Raw genomic sequence first — 24,449 nt, 5'->3', positions numbered from 1 at the left:
AATTTTTAGAAAAAAACTCGTCTGTGTCTGGGAATACAAGGAAATGACCCTGGGAAAAAAACTTATCAGTAATCCTACAGGAAGCCCTCAATAAATCAAGTTCAGGATGCATTATAGCATTGATTTGTTACTGTTATCAATACATATAAAGTTGCTTATAACATGGCAGTTTATTTTAGCAGTTGAATATCAGACTAATTTAAATTATGAAATTATTATAAAAACCAGATGCTCTGCAGGGCGCAGCTTTATACGACTGCAGAGGTTGAACCCTGAACGGTTGGGGCAAGTATGGACACAACATTCAAGCTGGATTCAGCTCTAAATTTGGATTGTGATTAAATAGTTGACACAGCATAGGTTTCGGACACAGAATTAATGTGGTCTAATGAACTTAAAATATTTTTTTTGCCTTTGAGCAATTCACTATGCTGTTGAATATTAATCCTCTCAAAAAAATGTTTGAAGAAATTTTCTTTTTATTTATGAAATCTGAAATGAGAAAAATTTACCCCCCCCCCCCCCCCCCCCCCATTTTTGTTCACATCCCCCTTTCCTTTTTTCCAAAACTGATCTCAATTCAAATTTCTTATGGAGTTTGCAACAACAACAACTCATTTAAATACATCATAAAATATTAAAATGTCACAAAAGGTGCTTGTTATCACTGAATGGTAAAGATTGTTTTAATTTATCAGTTGGTAGTAAAAGTGAATATACATTGTATATTGTATAAAACAATGATTTAAGTTGATTTAACTACTATTCTGGACAAAGAAAGATAACTCCAATCAATTGAAAATTTCTTGCTATTGCACAATATTGTGCAATTAGATATTTCTTGCTATTGTGCAATACTGTGCAATTGAAAATATTTGCTATTGCACAATACTGTGAAATTGAAGATTTCTCGCTAATGCGCAATACTGAGCAATTGAAAATGTCTTGCTATTGCATAATACTGTGCTGTGCAATTGAAGATTTCTTGCTATTGTTGAATACTGTGCAATTGAAAATTTCTTGCTATTGCACAATACTTAATATAATAATTTTGGATCCTGATTTGAACCAACTTGAAAACTGGGCCAATAATCAAAAATCTAAGTACATTTTTAGATTAAGCATATCAAAGAACCCCAAGGATTCAATTTTTGTTAAAATCAAACTAAGTTTAATTTTGGACCCTTTGGACCTTAATGTAGACCAATTTGAAAACGGGACCAAAAATTAAGAATCTACATACACAGTTAGATGAGGCATATCAAAGAACCCCAATTATTCAATTTTTGATGAAATCAAACAAAGTTTAATTTTGGACCCCGATTTGGACCAACTTGAAAACTGGGCCAAAAATCAAAAATCTAAGTACATTTTTAGATTAAGCATATCAAAGAACCCCAAGGATTCAATTTTTGTTAAAATCAAACTAAGTTTAATTTTGGACCCTTTGGACCTTAATGTAGACCAATTTGAAAACGGGACCAAAAATTAAGAATCTACATACACAGTTAGATGAGGCATATCAAAGAACCCCAATTATTCAATTTTTGATGAAATCAAACAAAGTTCAATTTTGGACCCTTTGGGCCCCTTATTCCTAAACTGTTGGGACCAAAACTCTCAAAATCAAACCCAACCTTCCTTTAGTGGTCATGAACCCTGTGTTTAAATTTCATAGATTTCTATTTACTTATACTAAAGTTATGGTGCGAAAAACCAAGAATAATGCTTACTTGGGCCCCTATTTGGCCCCTGATTCCTAAACTGTTCAGACCTCAAATCCCAAAATCAATCCCAACCTTCCTTTTGTGGTCATACACCTTGTGTCAAAATTTCATTGATTTCTATTTACTAATACTAAAGTTGTTGTGCGAAAACCAAGAATAATGCTTATTTGGGCCCTTTTTTGGCCCCTGATTCCTAAACTATTAGAACCGAAACACTTAAAATCAATCCCAACCTTCCTTTTGTGGTCATAAACCTTGTGTTAAAATTTCATAGATTTCTATTCGCTTTTACTAAAGTTAGAGTGCGAAAAACTAAAAGTATTCAGACGACGACGACGCCAACGTGATAGCAATATACAACGAAAAATTAAAATTTTTGTGGTCGTATAATTATGAGACAGCTATTCACACTAGTTCAATTAAAGTAGGATGTAAGCAATTATAGTCAATTGTATGGCCTTAAAAATGAGTAAAACCCATACTGAATAGTCTGCTATAAAATGAGTAAAACCCATACTGTATAGTCTGCTATAAAATAAGTAAAACCCATACTGTATAGTCTGCTATAAAATGAGTAAAACCCATACTGTATAGTCTGCTATAAAAGGCTCTGTCATAAAAAGTATGAAACAATTCAATTGATTAGACACATAACAATTTACGAAAAACAAATATGATAGACATGAACCAACTAAAACCACTGAACTAAGGGCTCATGACTTGATACAGGCACATTACGGGTGTGGCGGGTTTTAAACTTGTTTGAAGGTGCCAACCCTCCCCTAATCCGGGACAGTATTGTCCATCTCCAAGGCATATGCTAAATACTTTTTCTTTCTCTATAAAGCTATTGAAAGTTGCAAAATATCAGCTTGGTTCCTGTTAACAATATTGGTTTGTCAGTGGTGGATATCAGATTAAAAAGAAACAGGTAAGTAGGGGCAGAAGATGAACCCGTTTGCCAAACTATGGGTGAAAAGTTTGGTATGTTGTAGTATAAAAGACTAGCCTGGCTAGGGTACATTATATAAAGCCAACCTTGTATTTGATGTAGAAGGTATAAATCCCTGCCTAGCTGGGATAGATGGTACTATGACAAACCCGACTGAAATATATAGTATAAAGGCAAACCTGACTTTTGTAGATTGTCCAAATATTGCCAGGTGAGAAAATACAATCGTAACTTGGCAGGAAAATAATATTGCATCAAACCTGGCTTTTGTAACTGCAACATTTTGTCGATTCATTAAACTGGCCATCCTGGCCTTTACTTCTTGATATGAAATTCTTTCATGTTATCTTGTATGTTTGTTTAAGTGAAGGTTTACAGCCTCACCAACAAATCCGTCATTTAGGGACTTTGTTTTTGGCTCATGGTGACAATATTGAATTTCTTGTAAACTCCTCCGATATAAAAAAAAATAAAAAATGAAGGTGTGGTAGATTGCCAATCAGACAACTCTCCACAAGAGACCAAATGACCCAGAAATTAACAACTATAGGTCACCATACAGCCTTCAACAATGAGCAAAGCCCATACCACACAGTCAGCTCTAACAGGCCCAGAAATTGACAAATGTAAAACTCTGTCCTCCTATAATCTATTTTGTCTAATAAATTTTCCTGATTTAAATCTTTCCAACCATTATACATGTACAAATGTATTTATAGGAATGATGATTTTAAGACCCTTTAACTAGAGGCTCTAAAGAGCCTGTGTCGCTCACCTTGGTCTATGTGAATATTAAAGGAAGCAGATGGATTCATGACAAAATTGTGTTTTGCTGATGGTGATGTGTTTGTACATCTTACTTTACTGAACATTCTTGCTGCTTAAAATTATCTCTATCTATAATGAACTTGGCCCATTAGTTTCAGTGGAAAATGTTAGTAAAAATTTACAAATTTTATGAAAATTGTTAAAAATTGACTATAAAGAACAATAACTCCTAAGGGGGTCAATTGACCATTTCGGTCATGTTGACTTATTTGTAAATCTTACTTTGCTGAACATTATTGTTGTTTACAGTTTATCTCTATCAATAATAATATTCAAGATAATTACCAAAAACAGCAAAATTTCCTTAAAACTAACAATTGGGTCAGCAACCCAACAACGGGTTGTCCGATTAATCTAAAAATTTCAGGGCAGATAAATGTTGACCTGATAAACAATTTTACCCCCTGTCAGATTTGCTTTAAATGCTTTGGGTTTTGAGTTATAAGCCAAAAACTGCATTTTACCCCATGTTCTATTTTTAGCCATATTGGCCATCTTGGTTGGATGGCCGGGTCACCGGACACATTTTTCAAACTACTAACCCAAAAGATGATTGTGGCCAAGTTTGGATTAATTTGGCCCAGTAGTTTCAGAGGAGAAGATTTTTGTAAAATATTACTAAGATTTACCAAAAATGGTTAAAAATTGACTATAAAGAACAATAACTCCTAAGAAGGTCAACTGACCATTTCAGTCATGTTGACTTATTTGTAAATCTTACTTTGCTGAACATTATTGCTGTTTATGGTTTATCTCTATCTATAATAATATTCAAGATAATAACCAAAAAGAGCAAAATTTCCTTAAAATTACTAATTCAGGGCCAGCAACCCAACAACGGGCTGTCCGATTCATCTGAAAATTTCAGGGCAGATAGATCTTGAACTGATAAACAATTTTACCCCATGTCAGATTTGCTCTAAATGCTTTGGGTTTTGAGTTATAAGCCAAAAACTGCATTTTACCCCATGTTCTATTTTTAGCCATGGCGGCCATCTTGGTTTGATGGCCGGGTCACCAGACACATTTTTCAAACTACTAACCCAAAAGATGATTGTGGCCAAGTTTGGATTAATTTGGCCCAGTAGTTTCAGAGGAGAAGATTTTTGTAAAATATTACTAAGATTTACGAAAAATGGTTAAAAATTGACTATAAAGGGCAATAACTCCTAAAGGGGTCAACTGACCATTTCAGTCATGTTGACTTATTTGTAAATCTTACTTTGCTGAACATTATTGCTGTTTACTGTTTATCTCTATCTATAATAATATTCAAGATAATAACCAAAAACAGCAAAATTTCCTTAAAATTACTAATTCAGGGGCAGCAACCCAACAACGGGTTATCCGATTCATCTGAAAATTTCAGGGCAGATAGATCTTCACCTGTTTAACAATTTTACCCCTGTCAGATTTGCTCTAAATGCTTTGGTTTTTGAGTTATTAGCCAAAAACTGCATTTTACCCCTATGTTCTATTTTTAGCCATGGCGGCCATCTTGGATGGTTGGCCGGGTCACCGGACACATTTTTTAAACTAGATACCCCAATGATGATTGTGGCCAAGTTTGGTTTAATTTGGCCCAGTAGTTTCAGAGGAGAAGATTTTTGTAAAAGTTAACGACGACGACGGACGACGGACGACGGACGACGACGGACGCCGGACGCCAAGTGATGAGAAAAGCTCACTTGGCCTTTTAGGCCAGGTGAGCTAAAAAGCTGACAATGTTTCTTTCTGCATAGTGATTACATTCCATGCATGGCAGCAATTAGACCATATAAATTCCCAATTAGCCCTACTTGAAATCTTAGAACCTTTACTAGGCCAGTTAGAGCTTAAACTACTCCACTGCATTATATATGCACCTGTCCCAAGTCAGGACACAGTAATTCAGTGGTTTAACTAGTACTGTTTGTTTCTGTTTATCATATTTTTTTTTCTTATATTGTTTCTTACATATGCTGTTGGTTTTCTTATTTGAATTGTTGTACATTTGTTTTTCTCATTCTTGAAGGCCATAAGGTAACCTATAGGTGCTATTTTATGTCAATTAGTGTGATGGAAATTATCTCATTGGAAATCATACTACATTTTTTTAAGTCTTTTATCGTTATACATGTATGGCATGACAGGTCATTTAATGTCAATTATCATTTCTCTTTTGTTCATTCAAGAAGCTATAAAAAATGGGTGAACTTCCCAACAATGACAAGGAGTTTTTCACAGTGTGATTGCATTAAAATTAAGTATTATATTTTTAATAGACCTAGTTGAATTATCACAATTGTAACAATGACACTAATTCATTTAAGTATCTTGGACTCAGCAGATGACCGGACAGCTAAACCCATCTGCTACAATAAAGTACTAATGAACTTAATACAGGTGTCAACAGGTAAACACCTAATCAATATCAAGAATAAACATGAAAACAACAAATTCAATAAGTTAAAAATTTAATTAACAGGATTATCAAACAGCAACAATATAATGAGAGTACAATTTAGCAACTAGGAGTTGTTTACATAAATATATACCCAATTAATCAGTCTTTTTTTTACATAATGCAGCTTTAAAAAAAATACAAAACCACAACCTTTCTTTATATATTAAATTCAACAGTAAACCTATCTAGATGCCATTAACCAACAAAATGCTAAAATTATTCAATTTTGTCAAAATGGTATAAAATTGAAGGACTAACTTGATTGTGTTACATGATGGTACAAATTTTAGGAAAGGTAGCTACCAAAATAATCAGATCTTTTAATAGGTCCCATTCTATGGAAAAAACAACTATTTTATAAGGATTTGAATAAAATCTTTTTTAAACAATATAATTTTTATATAAGTCTGATTATAAAAATTAAATATGTTCATGTAGAGTTAAAATGAGTGATGTCTTTAAAAATTTACATTAAGCATGTTCAATTGTAAACTTAAATATTATCCTTAGAATATAAGTTCCCAAGGGACAATATATTAAGTAAAAACTATCCCTACAGATGAAATATTAGTAAATAATGGATATTTTTTACCTTTAAAAGTTGTCCCACTCTAAAAAAGATTATCCGCTACGAAGGATAAAATCAATGTAGATATATATCCTAAGGATAAAAGTGAGTAGTAAAATAATTTCCCATGGGATAATATTACCAAGAAATTTATCATTTCTAGGGATAATATTTCTACAAAATTATATCCATTTGGGATAATATTTCAGTAAAATTATATCCGATGGGATACAATGTCATGTAAATACTATCCTACTGCATCTTGATCAATGAAGTGTTTTAACAAATGGCACATTGCTTTTAAGAAACAAGTAAAATGATAATAGATAATCATTTGTGTCAAGATGGATGGAGAGGAGTATAACGTTTTGTACAAATATCTGCTGAATGCCCCAAAAACAGCTCTTTAAATGAGACACAAGCATTACGAAAACGTGCCCAAAGCTTCTTAATTAAAAAAAATAAGCTGTACTACAGAATTAATGAAGGTAAGTTTTATATTTATATTTGTATAATCATCAATAATTAACAGTGTTTGTTTTGAAATATGTTTTGAATTAAATAAAAGAGATTTTAAACCCAAAAATAATCAAATATCGATCATGGATCAGAAGATGTAGATAAAACAGAACTATCCCATAAATAATATCCACAGATTATAATACATGTAGTATACAGATATTCCCAAAATTCCTACTAAGGACTGTTTTTAATTTTTTCGTAAAATGATCCGGGAGATAAAATGTCTTTGAATATTTTATCCTCTAGGATAGAAAATTGCAACATTTTATATCCCACAACACTAAAATAATATCCATCATTGTGGATATTTTTTTAGTGTTGGGGATATAATTTGTGGCAATTTTCTATCCTAGAGGATAAAATATTCAAAGACATTTTATCTCCCGGATCATTTTACAGGGGGGATCAAATTAATTGTTACACAATAACAACCCCTTTCTAGAAAGCATAGATTTTTTATAAATTAATGTATGTCCCTTGCCTTTCTTTATTAAATTCATTACATCCATCTACCGAATGTATCCCCAACAATCATATGAACAGCTGACAGAAGAATATTGATCCCAAAAGGGAAAAATTACGCATTCCACACGCATTACGAGACTTTTGGTTACATCTAATTGATTGGTGTATATAATTCCCTATATTTTTTATGGATTGTTTCAAACTATTGATTAAAAAAAAGTTGCTTAACTCTGAGACTTATTATACTAACACCAATATATTATGGCCCAGCTTAATAACTTTTATATTTTTTTATGAGAAACACTGAATTTCATACACAAGATAATTTTTAATTAAATTGTAATTGATATATTATAATTTCTTTACATTTTTTAAAATAAATTTTTTTTTTTTTTAGTGCTAGATATTTAGTTGGTAGTTTCTCACAAGAACCTTAGTAAAACTTAAACAACTTTTAATTTCAAATGTTACTTTAATAGTAATTTTTTACTCATATGAATTGAACAATATAAAAAGAACATTATTTACATATGGCCCTTTATACTATTGTAAAATCCAAACATTGTAGCGCACCGCGCGAATGAGCACTTCTCTTTCAAATCTCACCACTTCTCCCTATCAGTTTCAAAAAGAGAAGTCACTTCTCCCTATAATTCTGAAGTAGTGTGAGCCCTGTATAAATGAGGGTAGTAATGCCCTTAAACGTCAGGCATCAATCAGTCATTTCGGCTACCATTAGCGCCAAATTGGTGAAAATTTTACAGTGATTCATAAAATATCCTTATCATGAGTCGTCAGAGGTCTAAAAATAATCATTTCCGTCATTTGGGAAAAAAAATAATGTGATTTGTCAAAATAAGTCGATGTTTTTATCGTCTAAAAGAAAGTGTTCCTTTTATCGTCATACACAAAAAATTAACATTAACATCATTTAGCAAGAACTTTTACTGTTATATATTCCTCATGAAGGTACCCCCATTACGACCCTTATATAATATATAATTCTAGTTTAGTACAAAATTCCTTGTTATCAACCATAATCAATGGTATTTGTACATTTCATATATATTTTCTGTGTCAAGTGCAGGAAATTTGCATATACATGTATAATATATATTAAACAGAGAAACTTTTTATCTAAAATTCTATATATATGTGAGATAATATAATATATAAGATAACATACATTAACATTGACATAAACTGTATGATATTTTAAGGGATAAGGACTGAAAACTTCCTTCTATATAATAGATATCTGTTTCTAAGTATAACTTAAGTTTTCAGATAAAATTGGGTCATTTAAGTATGATAAATTTTATCTAATTTTTATTTTTGTAATTTTGATGGAATATTAAATGATTATGATTCATCTTGTAATAACAAATATGTAGATAACTATTTCAATCTTTGGAAGTTAACATTTAAATATAATTTATTTATCCTCATTATATGATATATGTACAATTTATAAATACTATCTGAAGCATCTGAATACAGAACTACATGTACATGTAGGTATAGTACATGTATAGATACACGATATTATTCTAATGCTATTTCTGAACTTCCTCCCAATATTGTCCATGAAAAAACAATATAAAGGCAGGCAAAAACAAACATAAAATTGTAGAGATCTTTTGTAAGGCCAAGAAGTATATATACAATGTATACATTGTACATGTATATACATTGTAGATGTATTATGTTTTGTTTGCTCTGTTTTTTGGTACAATTATATACTCTTAGACATATATACGTTTCGGCATAATACTGAGACAATACATTGAATACAATGTTCAATCTTCAAATTTTGAGATGAAAATACACATTAAATATACATGTTATCAAAGATGCAATTCTATAAAAACTAGATCTTTCAATTTGCTCCATTTTTTTTCAACATTGTATCAGACATCCCGTAATCATGGTATTACATTGTACATTTGTAGGATATAAACACATGTGCAATTTGAGTAACTTTTAACTATCCAATCAAATATTTAATATATATATTATAGAGAGGGGGGGGAAGGGGTTCTGATCCCTAAATCCCGGGTTTAAAAACATGAAATCCTGAGGCCCAGATTTTTAAAGAAAATTTTAAATCCCGACATCCCGAAAAAGGTCCTGCCCCCCCCTCTATAAATAATAAGTTGATAAAGAATTTGCATAAAAGGTCTAAACAATACCCAGTCAGATGTCTTACAGCTCTTATACATGTATACCAGAAACAAAACAAAACTGACAGAGAAAGAAATATATCTGATTTAAATAAGACTGGTCAAACCAGGTTGATAAAGAATTATCAATCAAAATGCTAATAAAAGAAGGGGGAACAATACCAGAGGACAGTCAAACTCATAGATCGAATATAAAGTGACAATGCCATGGCTAAAAAGAATAATAAAATATGAGTTCAGTTTCTGATTAAAATAAAATCTATATTGCAGAAATTGTCCTTTCTCAATATTACAAAGCTGTAATAAACAAGTGAAACTGCGAGCTACTGCTCACTGATGATACCCCCGCCGCAAGTGGATAATATTAATAGTGTAAAAATATGCAAGTGTTCGGTAAACAGAAAGTTGTCGAGTGATGAATCTGAAAACGCATCACACGGTATAGCTGACTTATAAAAATCCTGAAACCAAATTTCAGAAATCCTTGTATTGTAGTTCCTGAGAAAAATGTGACGAAAATTTTTAACTTGGTTATCATGTGTAAAATCATACAAGTGTTCGGTAAACAGGAAGTTGTCGAGTGATGAATCTGAAAACGCATCACACGGTATACCTCACTTATATAAATCCTGAAACCAAATTTCAGAAATCCTTGTATTGTAGTTCCTGAGAAAAATGTGACGAAAATTTTCAACTTGGCTATCATGTGTAAAATCATACAAGTGTTCGGTAAACAGGAAGTTGTCGAGTGATGAATCTGAAAACTCATCACATGGTATAGCTGACTTATATAAATCCTGAAACCAAATTTCAGAAATCCTTGTATTGTAGTTCCTGAGAAAAATGTGACGAAAATTTTCAACTTGGCTATCATGTGTAAAATCATACAAGTGTTCGGTAAACAGGAAGTTGTCAAGTGATGAATCTGAAAACGCATCACACGGTATGGCTGACATATATAAATGTTGATACCAAATTACAGAAAGGGTGGATGTGTAGTTCCTGAGAAAAATGTGACGAAAGTTTCATGGGACGGACTGACTGACGGACTGATGGACAGACTGACGGACGGACTGACAGACAGACAGACAGATGTAAAACAGTATACCCCCCCTTTTTTAAAGCGGGGGTATAAAAAGCTTACTTTTCCAGTATACTGTACATGTATCTGGCAGAAATTGTCCTATCTCAATATGTATATTATATAATATAAAGCTATTAAAATGCTTACTGTTCCAGTATACATGCATGTATTTATTTTTATTGCAAAAAAACTAAAGTAAATTTCTTAATTGAAAAAAGAATTTACAAACAGATAAAAAAAGTTACAAGCTGAATTAGATAGCGCATTTATTGCAAACCTTTTTTTCTCTAAATTAATTTTAATCAAACAACTGTACATGTCAGTACATACTACATACTGACCCACATGTCATTCATAATAATGTATGCTTAGGATTGCCAAATAAAAATAAAGTGATTAAAATAAATGCTGGCAAAGGTACACAGCAAATCTCTTAAAATATGTTAAAACAGTGCATGCAGTGATGAAGTTTTGTGCACCAAATGTACAATGTCTGTACTTTCTTGATAAATTTTCATTATTTACAACATGAATATTTACCCTATAGATTGGAATTTTAACACAAAATATACATTAACATGTATGAAAATCAAGACTTTCGATTTTTAAAAATTATGTTATATCTGCTCTGTAATTATTTATATATACAAATTTGTACTCAATTTGTTGGCAGTATCATAAAAAGATTTAAATTACAAAATAACAAATAAAATCTACAATTGCATAAATAACTCATAAACTGTATACAACAACACAACCCATAAATTAATATTTAAAAGACATAAAAGTTATAAAAAAAAAACTTAACAATGTAGATCACAAAAATAATTTGTAGTCCTATACAACTTTTCTGTTATCGCTTCTTCTTCATTCTTCTCCTTTTTAACACAAGTTCATACATAGCTTCGATCGCATCAGACAACCCTTCTCCAGTGATAGCACAAGCACCAAGTAATGTCCACAATTGTGAAGGAGGTAGTTCATGTAAGCCTAACTGCTTTTCTACAGTTACAGGATCTAATGATCCTGGCATGTCTTGTTTATTGGCAATCACAAGTATGGGTAGTCCCTGGTTATCAGAGCAGCGAATTAGTTTAGTCAATTCTAATTTAGCCTCTTCTATTCTTTCTTTATCAACTGAATCAACAACAAATATAATACCTTCCGATGATCGAATATATGCTCTCCAAAGTGGACGAGTCTTATCTGCACCACCAATATCCCATATTGTGAATGTTGTTCCTTTAGCAGTACCTGTTTCACATTTAACTTTTTCACAGTTAAATCCTATAGTTGGTGTTGTGTTGGTAAACTGATCATACTTCAATCTATATAAAAGAGTTGTCTTTCCTGACTGATCCAAGCCAATCATAGTGAGTTGCACGGCTGAAGAAGATCCTCCCATGTTACATTCTCATTTTCCTTTCCCCGTTCACTACACTATACGAAAACTTTAAACTTTAAAAAAACCAAATATTGGTACACAACACGGATAAATTACTAGTCACACAAAATTGAATGATATTTCAGGAATGTAAACATTTGTGTGAATGGATTTTAATTTCCTTTGAATGTTTAACACTTATCGTTTGGTATTGTTCTGTCACTTTCATACAGGAAAACACATTTTGCTCATTTACTCCGTGTCTTCCTTCTTCCGATATTAAACTTTTATCATTTCATGATCTAAAAAAAAAAATTTGATTGAAAGGTAACACTTCCGGTTATAACGCCACCTATGACAGGTGAAGGATTTGCTAAAGAAATTTATGGCCTGAACTCGGACCATAATAATAATAATATATATAAATAATGATAAATTCTTTATCTAAATACTTTCTGCGTGATGCATTGTTATAGAGTACAACCTTTAAACTGTAGATATATGCATTATTCGCAGAACATTAAAAAAAAACATTTTGGGCTTAATTTAAAATAAACTTGAGAAAAAATTACCTGTCCACTCCTTTATATTATACAAAGCAGTTTGATAACTCGGCCTAAAACAAACTTGACGTATTAAATCACATTTGTACTTGAACAAACTGTATGTAGTAAATATAATCTAACACTAATGTATTAAAGTATTAGTGGTCTCGTCATAAAAAAGGAAAAATAAGGTAAAATACATCAAGGATTTGTAAATCCTTGAATACATCAACGGCGGGAGTTATATATAAAATTATAAATACATATATGGCAATGGGTGGAAAATGACGCTCATCCGCAACTCTCTCAGCCTTACAATTATTTAAACAGTAGCGATTTTTTATGCCCCATTTATGGGCATTATGTTTTCTGGTCTGTGCGTCCGTCAGTCTGTTCGTTCGTCCGTCCGTCCGTTAGTCCGTTCGTCCGTCTGTCCCGCTTCAGGTTAAAGTTTATGGTCGAGGTAGTTTTTGATGAAGTTGAATACAAATCAACTTGAAACTTAGTACACATGTTCCCTATGACATGATCTTTCTAATGTTAATGCAAAAGTTGAGATTTTCTCCCATTTTCACGGTCCACTGAATAAGAAAATGATAGTGCGGATGGGGCATCCTTGTACTGGGGACACATTCTTATTTTATTTATCTGACTGTTTTAATTTCTTAAGCATTGATTCTTAATTTATTTATGGACTGTCTTTTCTTATATTACTGGGGTTTTTTTCTCGAAAAACTCAATATATCATAAATGGGGTAGGTTTTTATAACCACATCCACTAAGCCAGACATCTGTATCCAAAGTTGTAAGTTTATTTAGATGTGAGATGAGGAAAACATTTCTAACATGAAAATAAGTTTATTCGTGTGAGTGTTTATAAGGAAAACAACAACATTTTGTTTTGTTTTACACCGAGACTCAAATAAACAATATCAAATATATATGTAAAAGTATACTTTATTTGATATATTCAATTAAATTTGAAGGCATTTTTTTTCAAAAAAATACATACATTTTTTTTTTAAACACACATGCATAGCAATACCAATACTTGATATTTTAATAAGTAAACACAGTTTGTGTTACAGAAAAAGAGGCGAAAGATACCCTAGGGTTATTCAAACTCATAAGTCGTAAGCAAACTGACAATGCCATGGCAATAAATAGAAAAAAGTTACTGGATAATTGATTGATAACAATGTCATATGATTGTGTAATTATAGGTAGCTATGTTCTTACTTAAATTAGTGATTGAAAAAGTCTCAACAGTACACGTGTTAGTAATTAGTTTTAAGGTGATTAAAAAGGTGTCAACTGCATATTTTATTCTTAATAACTTCTGATAATAAAGGCACACCTCAACAATCTGGGAATATTGACATTGAATTCATAATCCCCAACAATAAACTGATTAATCAACATTACACGTAGCAGTATGTATGTTACATTGAATTTGAAAAAAAAATCACTGAGCTAATAAGGGATTTATAAAAGGTCGTTTATAAAACCCCAGATTTTGAGCCAATGACAAAAGGGATTTTACAAAATCTTTAAAATAATTGAGATTTTGTTTACAGGTTCACTGATTTAATATTGTGGTGCATAAAATATTATCAATATTTTTTTTAAATTATTCATTGAAAAAAACCTACAACAGTATTAAACACTGAGTATGTCCTTTTGGAAGGTGAAAAATAAAATAAAAAAGAGATTGAAATTGTTATAAAAAAAACCATCACTGTTTTTTTCTTTCTAATTTTATATGATGGTAGATATAGACGTTACGCACGTTATTGTGCCAATACTGTGTATTCAACAAGTCCACACTAATAATCAGCTTTTCTATAAAATCATAACAGTTAAGATATATAAAACTTATATCCATAGACTAGACAGGAAAATACTATTTCGAAAAAAAGTGCAAATTGTTTTATCATACTTTACTATAGTCTAAAATAAGGACAACATATTGACAAAACGTCAAAAATATGCGTGTCAGACGTAACAGACTATACGCATAATAACTTTAGCAGGGGTGTTTGTGTTATTCATAACAGGGTTATATCCACGAAAATTCGAATGAATGATATGCTTTATATATAAAGTATTACAATATTACTGAATAAGCGTTCCTGTAACGATCAACGCTATTTTTTGGTAAAAACAAATAGTGGTCATTATGGTCAGATTTTGGAAAATGTTAAGTTATCAAAATTTATAGGATTTAAAATATAAGATGATATGATATTTCGTTCGTGTAAATTATGCTCACAAAAGTACATACATAGACCATATCAGAATCGAATTTTTTCAGCACTCACACTTCATGTAAAAATGAAACGGCTTCTGGCAAATGTCTTGCAAGATCTCCAATGTCGGATTTTGCCTCTTTTTACAAATAAATTGGCATTTGCGACGCTATTCATTGAAAAATTAGATTAGTTCCATGCTACATAGTGCTTTTCCGTAATTGTGCTTTAACTTTGCAAAACAGCTACATAGTTTTTAATAATGTGCGTAGTCAAAACGACTTCGTTTTCAAAGAAATGAAATGTCTTGCAAGTTTGTCCACTGGACGATTTTCATACGTTTTCAACGTTGTCTATTCGGGGTACGCTATTTATGATGGATCATCTGTATATTTCCTCAGACAGAATTTTCTTGACGGTCAGATACTATCAATAAGACCACAAAGTATAACAAAAAATCCGATGACTTGGGTTGTTCGTTTATATGAGGTTCTTAGTTGTGAAAAAGTTAGTATCATGAGAGGATAACAAATCCTCTTTTTCAAATTTTCAAATTTGAGAAGCGTAAAACTTCGATTTATTTTTATTTCTCTGCAATAAGATTCATATGTATAGAACTTGAAAGTGAAAATGATATTGGGCCTAAAGCGTGCCATTGGCTATATACCTCTCCACATCGAACAAAGCTTGTAAATATATGAGATGAATTATAATTTACCTTTAATTTCTGACAATCGTTTCATTTCTTAATCTAATTGTACCGCTATTAGTAAATTGAATTTTATAAGCAAGACCCGTTTAACTTGTAATTCCCGAAAAACATTTTATAGTAAAGCAAAATATATATCTTCCTCCTTTTCGGATCTAAATGGGGAAACATTGCATTTTATTACGTTTTATGTCAATTGGTCTCTGGTAGAGAGTTGTCTCATTGGCACTCATCATACCGTATATATCTTCTCATTTCATATAGATTTATGCATTACCCAAATAATAATTATAGTATATTTTGTTGTTTGTTGCTTACGTTACTTTCAGTGGGAAATATTTCATGCATATTCAGTACAACTAATCATTAAGAAGTATCCATATTGATATGCAAAACAAAAATTACAAGCGAAATAAAAAAAACTTATCCCAAATCATCAGTAATCGCCGTAAAACGTAAGAAATTGACGTTACCATTTGAGACGCAATATCGTGCTTAACGTCATAGTTTACTCACATCATCTCATGGTATAATTTTTTTTTAGCAAAATGGTAACATTCAAATTACGAAACAGTCACATCTTATTCTCAATTGAAATAGGTAATAAAACTTTACTCAGCACTCAGAGTACAAAACTTGTTCTCGAAACACCGAATGCAGTAATTTGATCGGTTGATGTTTAAATTTGAGCGGATAATCGTACTCAAAATTTTTATAACCGCAAAGAGTGCATTTTTGGGGCCACTTTTAAAGTCGGAGTAAAAGTAATGTGGACCTCTTTAAAAATCATTATCAACAAATATTTGAACTTAAATTATATCCGGCAGTATCAAATGAAATGCAGGATAAAACAACAAAATTGCATTGTCGTAAAATATAACTGCGAATGTGTACTCGCTATTGCAATGATCAATGAGAAAAGTTCTATGAGCCTTGCTTTGACTTCTTGTTTCTAAACTTGGGTCGTTAAAACTAAATTTTCAATTCCGACAATGAAAGTGAATGACAGTTCATTGATGGAAATACTTTCTTTGATTTCTCTTTGACTTTCATGAGACGTAATCGTATAGGTTACACGCACGTTTCTGCGACAAAGGTGTACTCGAAAGCTTAGTCTGAAAAAAGGATATTTATAATAAAAAAAAATACAATGCTAATTAAAGGACTACGTCGAAATCTCTGAACATTGGTGAACAGAAAGAGCTCCAGTTTTTGTGTGTACAGTATTTGCCCATGTTTATTTTTTCAATATGCAGCAAAGATTGATATTTTTAAAGGGGCACTAGCTGTCAAATTCATGTTCACCGATTCTAATCAAATTCTCATACTTGATTTATAACAATGTAAAACATTTATCCAAACTATTAAAAGTCTAAATAAAACAATAAACAAGGCACAGGCATGACAATACGTAGCTTCGTTTCGTATGTATTTGAGTCTAGACGCCATCTAATTATTTATCGAGTTGACCTCTATAGCCATCCGATGACCATATAAACGATGTAAACATAAATATAGATATACATAGATTAAGCAAACACGTGCTGTTGAATTATTCTAGGTCTATTTAATTTCAAAAATACATGTTTATCATCGTTTTTACCTGTATTAGAAGGTTTATTTGTGGATCGAATCAGTCAATCAAATGATTTACCTTTGTTTCACTTTCAATGTTGACATTCTCTTCCTTTAAATAAGTTTACACATACTAATCTCAAGCTAAGGGGTTAAATTAAAGTTCACATGGATACGGATTCAATGAGGTCGAATTATTCACTTGCAAGTGAATAAGTCAGAATCAATGTTTTTTTGCTTATTTTGACAAAATTGAACCCTATGGGCTACTAAAAAGGAATTATTATTTCACTATTTGTATTTCATTACTGCTTGAGCCAAAAAATATAATATATTAGAATTTTTATATATCTCGTAGCTAGTGTCCCTTTAAGAAGCTTCTAATGCAATTATCTCACTAGTAATACAAACAAAACATTGTGCATTAGCATGTATATTTCAAATAACATAAGTTTAATAGATATTATTGTTACATCGATTTATTTTGGTTACTGATATAAATAAACAGAGGCGGATTTAGAGGAGGGCAAGGGGGTCCCTCTTTTGTGTGAACAAGTTGGTTGATTATATATGGAATCACTGAAGCATGACTGGAGAGGCCCACTCTAAGGCAGACATTTGGCCCCTTATGAAAATGCCTGGATCCGCCACTGATAAACTTTTACCTTAACCATCAGAAAAAAGCTTATAACTCATCAGCGGCGCTAGAATTAAAAAATTCGGAAAGTAAAAGAAGGGTTACTCTTCTTTCAGTCATAAGGAATCATGAGTCCTTGATTCATGAAACATTGAATATTCATAGAATTTTGTTTAGCGTTGGGTTACTGTCTCATTGCCTATACTTAACATTTTCATATTTTATATTTAGATAAAATAAATAAAATAAAAAAGCATGTATTACCAATAGGACATTGAATGGTTAACACTTTTAAATATCAACAATAGTAACAAGCGTGTAACAAAACGGAAGTATAAATCACATATATATGTAATGAATATTAATTTTTGCAATTTTTAAATGACGAAAAAAAACTAACAAAAAACAGATGACTCGTTATTTACAATAGTCATTGAATCGTAGTTGAATCATCGGGGAAAACCAGAGAGGTTCTTGTTGCGTTTTTGGTTCGTCCTTTAAAATGCAGGCTCTGAATATCTTAGTGTTGCTTCATAATTTTATTTCTCTTGTTGATTCAGATCGAGATTCAGATAATTGTGGAATAACGTCTCGACCAGGAAGTGTTATTTGTGACTGTCAATCACAGTATAGAAAACTCATACCACAACACTGTCCGAAAAACACAACTGATTTACTGTTGGCGAACAATAACCTGGGGTTCTTGCGTGGGCTAGCCTTCGCAAAATATACAAAGCTTCGACAACTAGATGTTTACAACTGTAGTATAACTGCTATCGAAAAATCAGCTTTTGGAAATATGGTATCTCTAATATCACTGAATTTATTCTCGAATCCAATGCAGAAGTTTCGAAGTAACGTATTTGCATCTATTGGTGGATTACAATATCTTTCCATTTCACATCAATTACTCTCAACGTATCCAGAAAGCTCATGGTCAGATTTGTCCAATCTAACCACACTTATGACGAATGGTGAAATATCGAATAGAACATTTTCTCCAGTGTTTTCGGCAATGAAACGATTGAAATATTTCCGGCATTTCTTGGATAATGATATGCATGTTTTGCACAATGATACGTTTAAGGCTTTTGGAAATATTTATTTAAAAACGTTGGAGTTGACTGGAAGATTACGGAGGATTGAAAGAGATGCTTTTTTGCCGTTGCGAGTCCTCTGTAGTCTACTCATTCCAAATTTGAAACAGCTGCGCTTAACAAATACGTTGCGGTCTTTTTACGTCTTCAACGACCGTCATATGGATGAAATAGATCTAACCTCCGCTTTTTATTCTTATGGTGAATATATCATTACGGCTGAATTATTTCAATATATCGGGAATATATGCTTGAAATCATTACTCTTGAGAGGCAATAAAATAAAAACGATAGATGGAACTGCTATAGAGACAATGAAGTATAAAAATTGTCTGGAAAACTTAGATTTGGCGAAAAATGACTTTGATATCCACCAAATATTGGTAATATCACTTTTAAAATTGTTTTCAAATTTGAAAAGATTTGACATATCTCAACTTGAAAAGGACCAACATTTGAAAATCTTCCATTATGACTACCGAAGGAGTAGCAAAAACTTTGGTAATCTGGCTAACCGAAGTATGGTAAACAACAGTTACCATCGTATATCAGACTTCCTGATAAGCTTACCATCTTCTCTTGAATACTTTAATGGATCATTTATAGAAGTCCGTGCTGGACATTCACCAAACAGTATTACCTTCACTGGAATAACACACATGAAGATGCTTGATATAGCGTCTACAACATTACAAGACTGCAACTACACAATACAAGGACTCGAACATGTTAAGGTACTGTACATATCACACTTCAAATGCCATGTTTTGAACAATACATTTATTGGATCATGCCTGAATCTACAACAGCTTATAATGCACAGCTCTTCTCTAGGAACTGGACTTGAAAATGACCACCAAGGTGTATTCCTTAAAGATCTAAAAAGTTTACAGCACATAGACTTTGCTAGAAATGAGTTCAAATCGCAATTCTCAAAATTAGCATTTCAAAGTCAGCTACACAGTTTACGATTTTTGACACTGGAAGGAAACATGTTTACAACTATGCCATTTAATTTAAATGATTTTAACCACCTTCGTTTGCTAGATATTCGAAACAATAAAATATTGTATCTGACAAATACAGAAACCAATGATATTGAACGAGCTTATACAAAGTTGAAAAGACCGTTAGCTATACTTTTAGAAGGAAATCCATTTGTTTGCAACTGCGATTCCTTAAATTTCGTGAAATGGTTGTTTAACACAAGAGTGAAACTTGACAGACATGGGAACTATTCGTGTCTTTTCTATGATGGGAGTTTTACAACGACATACGAAGTTTACAAAAAAATCCAAGATGTTGAAAATCATTGTGCCACCACGAGCCATAGAAGGTGGATGATTATTTCAATCCTTTTATTTGTGGTCATATTAGTCGTTGGAATAGTTATCGTTGGGTTTCGATACAGAAACAATCTAAAAACATTTTGCCTGGAAAGAATCATAAAGCCATGTCGGTCAGATTATCAAAAAATTGAATGACATTAGAAATAACCGCAAAAGTATTAAGTAAAATCCTTTAAACATATTTATTTAGTTTCTACAATCGTTTTGTATGAAGGATAAGGTACATTTCATTGGCGGTAATTATAAATATATAACTTATTGGCTCATTGGTGCCACAAGTGAAACGGTGTCTTAACTGTTTGTTTCCACATGATGTATATGAATCATTGACATTTATTCTCAATACAAATTCAAATCTTACCAACTGTTCTAAAATTCTTTACTAGAACTTGTATTCGAAATGTCAAATATGGATATTATGAAAATATTGACGAACCCGATTCAATATACATCTGAAGATCACGATGATGACTGCATCGAGAAGCAATCGCCCACATCATACTGTAACCTCTAAGTTGTCTCGACTTTAGACCAGTCTTTATTTAATCTTTAAAATATTTAGTCAATATATTTAAGTGTTAAACTACCAGGGAAAGTCCTTATAGGTACAATGTTCCTTATTTACTACAGGCACACACACACATGTGACAGTGTTAAACTACAAGGGACAATCACAGACAATATTCCTTTTTTTTATGAACGTTACTTACTATATATAGATATAGGAGGATGTGGTATGAGTGTCAATGAGACAACTCTCCATCCAAATAACAATTTATAAAAGTAAACAATTATAGCTGAAGGTACGGTCTTCAACACGGAGCCTAGGTCTAGTACATTTGTGACAGTGTTAAACTAGCAGGGACAATCATATATGCTGATCCTTTTTTTTGTACAGGTATATATTTATATATATATATATTCAGGAAAAAAAGTTCATGGATTCCTAAACCCAGTAAATGTGCTACTTTAGAACATATTATTGACAAAATTAAATCCGACGTAACACATCTGTCCACTGCTACTTCCCAAACATTCAACAATTTATCTTCTGAAGAAAACGAAGCTGTGCGGTTACTTAAAAACAGAGACGACATTATAATTAAACCAGCAGATAAAGGTAGCGCTGTTGTCGTCATGGACAGATGTGACTACATTCAAGAGGCGGAACGTCAACTCTCTGATGAGAGATTCTATAAGAAATTAGACTCTGACCCCACACCTCAATTTAACATAGAGATCACCACAAACCTGAAAAACATGTGTGAACAGGGACACATTGATGAAACCACATTTAAATATCTAAAACCGGAAAAATCAAAGCCGGGGCGTTTCTATTTACTGCCCAAAATACATAAAATCAATAATCCAGGTAGACCAATTGTTTCCGCCAATGACCACCCTACAGAGAAAATATCCGAACTTATTGACTTTCATCTCCGACCACACGTAGAAAATTTACCATCATATATACAAGACACAACACATTATCTTAAAAAAATGGAATCTTTGAACCCTCTCCCACCTGAAACGATCCTTGTCTCGCTTGATGTTACCTCCCTCTATACTAATATCCCCCATGACGATGGTATAGAAGCCTGTAGAGAAGTCTGGAACTCTCGTAACACCTTACATCCACCAACTGAATGTCTCATCCAGCTTCTAACTTTGGTATTAAAATGCAATAACTTCACATTCAATGGTGAGCACTTTCTCCAAGTTAATGGAACAGCAATGGGAACAAAGATGGCCCCGTCTTATGCCAATATTTTTATGGGGAAATTAGAACAGAGAATTCTCAATTCTTTTCTTTATCAACCCCTCTCTTGGTTCCGATTTATTGACGATATTGACATGAAGTGGGATAATACTGAACAAGAACTAGATTTGTTTATTCAACATGCCAACGATGCCCATCCCTCAATAAAATTCACATATGAAATCTCTGACTCTAAGATCACATTTCTTGACACTACAACGCAATTGAGGGATGGAAACATATTTACAGATCTGTATTGCAAGCCCACAGACAAACATCAATATCTGTCTCCTTCAAGTTGTCACCCTAAACATTGCACCAAGAGCATTCCCTACAGCCAGGCCATACGAATAAAAAGGATTTGCTCCACCAACGATGTTGCCAAAAAAACGACTACAAGAACTTCGCGGTCACCTAAAACATCGGGGCTACAAAAGGAAAGACATTGATAAAGGTTTTTCTCTTGCTAGCAACATCAGCCGAGATGAACTTTTACAATATAAAGTCAAAAAGGTCAACAGGAGGGTGCCTTTTGTGTTGAATTACCACCCAAAATTTGACAACTTGTCTCACCTTATCCGCGAAAGTTGAAAAGATATCGAAAAACATCCTAAACTATCCAAGATCTTTCCCGAGCCACCTGTACTGGCTTTCCGCAGGCCCAAAAGCCTTAAAGACTTGCTGGTGAGAGCTGAGTTATGCCCTCAAGCAGGCTCTTCGTCAGTGGGCTCTTGTAAGGGTTGTGGAAACAAACGATGTCTGACTTGCAAACAAATACTGGATACCCAGACTTTTAACAGTCACTCCACTGGTACAGACTACACCATATTTTGCAATGTTAATTGCAAGACTACAAATGTTGTGTATCTCCTACAGTGTAAATGTGGTAAACAGTATGTTGGCGAGTCAGAACAGCCGTTTCACAAACGAATGAACGGTCATCGTAGCGACTACCAATGCAAGCCAGACCTCCCTCTTAGTCGACATTTGAGATCCCCTGGCCACACTAAGGCAGATCTCAATCGACTGACCATTACTATCATTGACCACAACTCTGCCTGGTCTAGGGAGGATAGACTTACTCGGGAAAGATTTTGGATAAGAAAATTAACAACTTTGGCCCCAAATTGGATAAATGAAAAGATGTAATTCGACACCATGCAGTGCTTCACATCTGGGTTATATTACTTATTATTACAGTCTCCGCTTTTATTTCTTTACCTTACTCATCTCTAAAATATATCTGTTGAATATAACAATCTAAATTGCTTAATTTTTTGAGGGATGTATAAGTACCAAGCCACGTCCAACTATTTTACTTTAGCCAAAATTTGTTATTATTTTTAAACGGCCGTTTGTTTTAAACATCGCAGACTCTAATGTAACTACACTACAGTTGTCAAATCTGAAATATTTAGAAATTTAGACCGTTCAGTGCTGTTTATTTAGAAATAAGACCGTTCAATGCTGTTTATTTGGAATTTTTATTGACGCAATCTTTCTTGTAACATCATAATTATCGACACTGTTAAAGCTTTAGAATTGTGCTAGTTCATATCGCACATTATTATTTTTATTTTAAACATTTATTTGAACTCTCTGATGTAATTAGTCATATAACCTATTTCATATTCAACATATTTTTGGAATGGTGCAAGCGTCTTAACTGATGTTCGGTTTGCCTTTTTTATTGTATAAATTTCAAGATTTAGTAAAAGTTTAATCTAAGAAGACTTAAAGATGATTAATTTAAGATCAGAATCTGACTGACGAAGGATATCTGTTATCCGAAATATTTATAAATAATTACATTTATAGTTCCTTTTTGTGTTATTGGTGTTGTTATGTACACTTTTTAGGCGTTTATATAATTTATTTTATTGTGTACATGTATCGTTACTTGTAACGATCCAGCGCCCTCGTGGGAAAAATCGTTGACCATTATTCAGACGTTTTATATATATATATATATATATATATATACAACTCGTCTAAACATCAACCCAACAATGTTAGATCTGTAAATTTGCTTTCGCAAATTTTTGGTTCTTCCCTCGCCGGGATTCGAACCCATGCTACTGTGATATCGTGACACCAAATCGCCTGCACTGCAGCCGTCCCGCTAGACCACACGACCACCTGGGCTCTCTAAAAAAAGAGCTTTCGGTGGCCATATGTTACCTTTCCACGTCAGTTTTAATCTAGCGGCGTACTACAGTACATGATATATAAGGCATGAAGATGTTATTGTTACAGATCAGCTAAATTATCTATAGTAAAGGATCCTACAAATTAATGTAAGATACAGTCACAGAAAATAATTATATTCATAAGTACGTCTGAGTCAGTGACAACCCTACAACAGATGTA

General features: G+C 32.6%; 1 protein-coding gene across 1 annotated transcript; it reads right to left on the bottom strand.

The window, feature by feature from the left end:
• Nucleotides 1-8,554: 8,554 nt before the first annotated feature.
• LOC139489520 (ADP-ribosylation factor-like protein 4C) lies at nt 8,555-12,518 on the bottom strand. The gene has a single exon (XM_071276012.1). The coding sequence runs from the start codon at nt 12,178-12,180 to the stop codon at nt 11,629-11,631; it is 552 nt and encodes a 183-aa protein (XP_071132113.1). The 5' UTR covers nt 12,181-12,518; the 3' UTR covers nt 8,555-11,628.
• Nucleotides 12,519-24,449: the final 11,931 nt, after the last annotated feature.

Source organism: Mytilus edulis, chromosome 9 (genome assembly GCF_963676685.1).
Source record: "Mytilus edulis chromosome 9, xbMytEdul2.2, whole genome shotgun sequence".
NCBI lineage: Eukaryota > Metazoa > Mollusca > Bivalvia > Mytilida > Mytilidae > Mytilus > Mytilus edulis.
The sequence above is the reverse complement of the archived record's forward strand: the minus strand, read 5'-3'. Positions and strand labels throughout refer to the sequence as shown.